Source organism: Lutjanus erythropterus, chromosome 20, assembly GCF_056507025.1.
Source record: "Lutjanus erythropterus isolate fLutEry1 chromosome 20, fLutEry1.hap2, whole genome shotgun sequence".
In the NCBI taxonomy this organism is placed as follows: domain Eukaryota; kingdom Metazoa; phylum Chordata; class Actinopteri; order Lutjaniformes; family Lutjanidae; genus Lutjanus; species Lutjanus erythropterus.
Window position 1 is genome coordinate 8,628,876 of NC_139336.1, and position 6,165 is coordinate 8,635,040.

General features: G+C 37.9%; 1 protein-coding gene across 1 annotated transcript; it reads right to left on the reverse strand.

The window, feature by feature from the left end:
- Window positions 1–1,548: 1,548 nt before the first annotated feature.
- Window positions 1,549–4,509, reverse strand: phpt1 (phosphohistidine phosphatase 1). The gene is made up of 3 exons (XM_084745340.1): window positions 4,112–4,509; window positions 2,231–2,358; window positions 1,549–2,041 (listed from the first exon to the last, which is right to left on the reverse strand). The coding sequence occupies exons 1-3, from the start codon at window positions 4,275–4,277 to the stop codon at window positions 1,949–1,951; spliced, it is 387 nt and encodes a 128-aa protein (XP_084601466.1). The 5' UTR covers window positions 4,278–4,509; the 3' UTR covers window positions 1,549–1,948.
- Window positions 4,510–6,165: the final 1,656 nt, after the last annotated feature.

A 6,165-nucleotide genomic window follows, 5' to 3' on the forward strand; every position in this document is an offset into this window, starting at 1 on the left:
CAGTGATCTTACAGTGCTGTTGTTGGTGTTAATAAAGAATTAAAAAAGGCCAGTTCATCTTGAATGTTTAATCTCTGGTTATGCAGGGGACATGTTGGTGAGTATTTTTCTCACCTAACACAATATATTGGCCAACAAAGTAAAAGCTATAGGCTAGGGTGGTGACACATGTGGGCATCGGAGGCTTGCGCACAATGCATCCTGGTACATGTAGGCACTCCTTGTGGTGCTCTGTGAGCTGAAGAACTCTACTTTCTTGGTCAACACAGCACGCACTGAGAAACTTCCGTCTGTCATTAACACTAACTAGACATCCATAAAAAAGTAATGAATTTTCCATTTAATAGCAAAATACACCACTGTTGCCTCCATATGCTGTATGAATAACTAAATTAAACTGACTTAACTACACTTCATTTCAATAAATCCCATCTGGAAAAACAGATCAAAATGATCAATGCCATCTCTTAGGTTCAGTAAGGAGGATTCTTTTTAGCCTAGCTAAGCGTGGAGACTACATCCACATAAAAACTGCAAGCTTAACTCCAAAAGTGACTGAAATACACACACATACACTCGGTCTCCGTTCATTTGTATCATGTGTAACTGACACATTTAGATTTCAGGAATGGCTTTAACAACCACCACTGGACAAACTGACAGTGCGTTAAAGTCCTGATCAATGGGGTTTTTGTATATATTGGCAACTGTCTTACCAGTAACAATTAAAAACATTAAAAACAGTTTTGGGGAGCTAAACTCACTGTCCCCCCCCCCCCCCACTTCCAGTCTTCACACTTTTTAGCATTTTTTTTAGCTAATTGTCTTATTTATATAGTCTGCAACTTTACCGTTCTGATTCGACTTCATGTCTCTCGACAGCAGACAGACAAAGTAAGCAACCGGATGGTGACAAAAGTGGGGCACTTAGCAGCTAATTTGCCAAATATTTCTCTCAGGAGTTAGTGGATACTAAAAAGGTTAAGAGGTGACCAATGACGAGCCAGCAATCAGACTGCTCCACAGTTAGCCTCAAACACCTTTGAAACAGTCGCCATTCAGTTGGAGTTCATGGACCAACGCATGCTCTCCCAGTTGGGTCCTGGCTTGGTTTATTTTGAGTACCCACTTCGACAGCTGGGCCTGGCTGTAGTTTTTGCTGCGATATAGTGACACCAAGAAGCTCCCTTTGGTTTCTGTCCCTTTGTTTGAGATAGAGAGAGGGACAGCACGGTTATCATGATCATGCAAGGTTGAGACTGAATGAGGTGAGGGAGGACTGGTGGTGAGAAAGCTAATGAATCAGAGAAACAAAATGTTCACAAAGGTTACTTTCTAAGCACAAAGCATTCTAGGCACCAGGCTACTTCAGCACACTGGTAATCTTGGAAGATCATCAAGTTCACTTGCTCTTATCTACGCATATTACAATCCGCTGGCTGATGGGAATACAACTGCTGCTGAATTGTATAAAACTAAGATAAGCAGTGATGGAGGTCTTTTTCATTTTTCTGCCCTGCAACAGAAGGAACACAGTATGCACACAACTTTAAAGGCAGATTTTAGCAAACATTTATGAAATGAACATCATGACAAAGCATTTAAGATTCAATTTCCAATATATGTTACTGATTAGGTCAAATTTATGAGACTATATGACTCTAAAACAAGTCAGTGAGTGACTGTATGTCACTGTAAAACTGTCACGGCCAGTTATTTATTACATTTTGGAGGAAATTTCACACTACTGACATTTCACTAAGATTACCAAGTCTTTGTTTTAAATTGTACAAATGTGGAAAACAGCATTGTTTGCCATTTATCTTCTCAAATTTTGCTGAATGTCAGTCTTAGTCTTTAAAGAAATGCTCTGCGTTCTCGTGAAAGGTTACAGGTAAGTGCCATGTTAGTCCAGGAGAACGGCCGTCCAACAGTGGCTGCTCTTAGTTCAGTATCCTTCATTGTCCCAGGTCACCTCATAGTCTGGGTAGCGAACCTTCAATTTCTCAGTAGTTACTGCGTGGTTTGCTCTTCCATATCCCTGTAAAGAAAAATACCACATTGATGTTGCATTAGAGTTAAAAAATAACAACTTTGAAAGCTCAAATAATCATTATTTATCACTGAATTTAAAGATGATATGAAAAAATAAGTTATTTTTGGTTTTATGGCATATTTACTATGTTATCATATATATTATCACAGGTTTTATTCTGCAGGATCATCCCACCATGGAGTATCCATAGACGTGGATCTTCTTGGCCTGAGCATCGTGTTTGATCCTCCCTCCTCCAATACACTCACAGTCCAGAAGTCCGCCCTTTTCCAGCTCCTCAGAAACCTTCTCATAGATATCAGCTGCGAAAAAACGTATATGACAAGTGAGCCATGCATTAACACTGTGCTTTCCAATGTATTTCATCTCTCAATATATTGCACAACAAAGGAAAATACAAAATTCTGAGCATTTATAATCTGGGTTATGATAGAAGAGTAATTTGAGTCTCCGATTTTGGCATCAATAAATATATATAATATTAATATAAATAACATAGCTGTTATATATATGTAAATAACAACTGTGCTTCAATTTTGGCTTAAACATTTGTTTGTAGTAAACTTGTGAATGAAGCCACTTGTGTTGGAGTCACCAACTGTCCATAAAATATGTTTATGAATCATCACAAATGGCCGCTTGTTGTGCAGACAGGCTGCCTCCATCTGGGGCTTTTGATGAGGTCGATGACTTGTTAGATCCCGTTCTGTACCTTGGCTACAAACTTAATATGAGTGGAAGTAAACAGAAACTGCACAAATTAAACAACAGAATAAAGTGAAGTTTCTCTTTATGACATTAAGTTTCCATATTAAAATCAAACCAAAACACATAAAACCAGAGGTGTGGACTCAAGTCACAAATTTGAAGACTTTAGACTTGAACTCAAAGAAAAAAAAAAATAATAAAAAAGGCTTGCAAATCGACTTGAACTTTAACACCAATGACTTGTGATTCCACCTTAACTTGAGCCTTTTAACTTGAAAATACTTATTACCTTCACCCACACCCAAAGCAGGACTGTGCCTGAAATTTTGTAGAAGCAGATTTGGCTGTTCAATACTCAATACAAGGATTCAATATGTTCCCTTTCTTTCAGTTCAGCGCCACACTATACTCTTAAACCAGCCTACAAGAGTCTCATGTTTTACCAACAAGACTGCCATTTAAATGCCTTTCTTCGTCATCTACGATGGGAAATTACTTGCGTGTGTGCAGCAGAGCTGAGTGAAAGAAGTTTTTAAAATAGTCTCTGCGTTCAAATCTCAGTACTGTTGAAGCTTCTGACTGAACCTCTGTGGTTTGAACGTTTCTGCCCTGCGTCCTTGTTTGTACTTTCAGGTATCTGCTTTCTTTTACTGTTTCATGTTCACTTTCAACTGAATAGGAGTTGTGCTGAGTTATTGTTAATGAAAACCCAACATTTCCTTCATCTTGGAATCAAGCTGCAGGAGAGAACCATGAAGAACCAACGTTATGTTACTGACTTGTTCTGGACTCAAAACTCAAAATTTAGGACTTGGGACTTGACTCAGTCTTCACTTGGGTGTTGAATGCAAAGACTTGAGACTTGCTCGTGACTTGCAAAACAGTGACTTGGTCCAACCTCTGCAGACAAGAGAGTGAAGAGGTGTATTTGCATTTCAGCGTTGTCCAGCAGAGGGGAGCAAAGGCCTTTCTACACCAAATCCACAACTACCTCATTTATGTTTTACTACCACACCTAATCATCATTGTGTTGTTTTCAAAGGCATAATCTCCATTTAACTTTAAACTAGATAGTAGAGAAAGTGTCACACAATACAGTTCAACAGCATCACAAACTACATCCTACAGAATGACTATATAGTTGAATCAACACCAGTTTCAACAAAAACAACAAAAAACATTATGAAAGGTCTGTTGTATTGGACTGCATTAGTTTTAGATGGGTGACTTGAATAAACTGACAACTGAAAGTGGTTTTGTCCCTTTAGTCTTATGTTTTGTGGGGGACCCTGTGGTGGACCCCTGATGTTAGCCCTGTTAGGTTTTAGCTCGGTGCTCCTGACTCACCGTGGTACTCGGCCCAGCCGTATCCTCGGACTATATCGACCTCAGAGTCGTCTCCGTCCTCTCTGCTGTGAACTCTTATAAGGACATATTTAAACACTCCGGTCGGGTCGATGTCAGCCTGCTCTATGTTGGCCATGAGAGCTGCAGCCTTCGTCTGTGTGCACATCTCTACACTCCGCAGCGACCACACTAGCAAACAAGCTAACAGACAGAAGGCTCGTGCTTTCTCCGTAGACTCCGTATCTGACTACGTAGAAAGCTTTACAGCTGTGCAGCCCGTCTCTTTTATAATGTTTAAAGTGAAAGCTTAGAGTTAAAACGTGAATGAAGCAGCATGAACTCGCTTCGGTTTCTTCCACAGTCACACCTGTTCCGCCATGCAGCGACAACAAAAGACACTTCCGGAGAAAGCCTTCAAAATAAAAGCCGTAAAGCGAATACTGCTGTTATCTTGGACAAGTAACATTATCCAGATGTCTTTTAACGTCTTATTTCATCTTTCCGCTAATTTATATTTCTTTTACCTTCCCTTCTTATTTGTTTTGTCTTATGTTTCTGACATTTATGAGTTACACTCAATTGAATCTCAGATTATTATTATGATTATTATTATTATTATTTTTATTATTATAGTGTGGATCCATTTGTATAAGAATTTCTCCCCTGCACTGCCATTTTCATTGTGCAAGATAATAAATCAAACAACTAAGACTATTTTATTAGATATTTCTGTGATGTGTTGCGTTGAATATTATTTAAATTCTTTAATTGACCCCACCACTGCAATCACGAGGTAGGTACGACGATTAAACAGCAAAGTCACGTTACAATTCACACTGATGTGAAACTTCGAAATAAAACGAACAAAACAGCGCTTTTATTCTGAAGGCACGTCGGAGATACCGAAAGTCATCATAACAGGCAAAGCATTCTAGTAGTTGTAGTTCATAACAGACCATGAAAAGAAATGAGTAATGGAAATGACTCAAAGTCAGTAGGCTCCTTGTACTGTACAAAGATACAAAACAAAGCAATACAAAACATTTATTTTATTTTGTTATCTGGAAATACACATACAAAGTGACCACACAGAGAGCCAAGTAATGATAATCAAAAATGCTCAGTGGCTTAATATTATCTAAGCGTTTAATGCACAAAACTAATTCTAGTGAAAATGTTGGTAATGTTTAACATCTGGTTGATCTATAATCTAACTTTAATCTATTGCCACACTTTATCTAGCTTTGATAGCAGGGGTTAAAAGTGGCACACTGTTTAGGATTGCTATTTTTTACTACAAGCAAAACCATCTTAAGCAGAAAATTCAAAAATATACCTCACAAAAATCAGTATGCAGGGGCTTTACTGGGTCTGAAACATTATGGAAGGTCTTTGAAAAGGTCCCCCAGCACTTAATAGTTGCATCAAAAATCTTTATCTAGCACAGCTACATGTCAAAAGTTGCCTTGGCATTTTTAAACCAGAACACCTGGTACTTATTGGAATGACTTCACACTATATTGCAGCACAAACATCTTGAAATGCAGTAGGCTACATGTTTATGATTAAGACCACTGACTAGCCTGATTAATGTAAAATAATCATTATTTTTTGCATATATATTCATGCTAATATTTTTGGAGGGTAAAAATGTTTTCACCTCAGCCTGTAATGCAGATTGGGTGGGCAAATGAAAGCTGCGCATATAATGTGTATTCCAATCCAAGACAGCATCCCTTAATATTATTTTTAAGGTGCAAAATGTGTTATTGTATAAAACAGTGCAGTATAATAACACTACATTTGTCAAGTTTGACCATTAAATCTTTGTTCAAACACCCCATGATTATTTCCAAAAACTAAAACGCTTTACAGTTCTCAGACTTGAGCTTGGTTCTGTCAATAAATGTTTAGTATATGTATCACATCTGTATATTATTGATTATTTAAAGTGAATCTAAAATGTGGCTAAAAACTCCCACCTGAAAAACATCTCTGAATAAAAAAACTTTAAAATAGTGATTCCTTACATATTTAAATGGTGGTCATCTCCA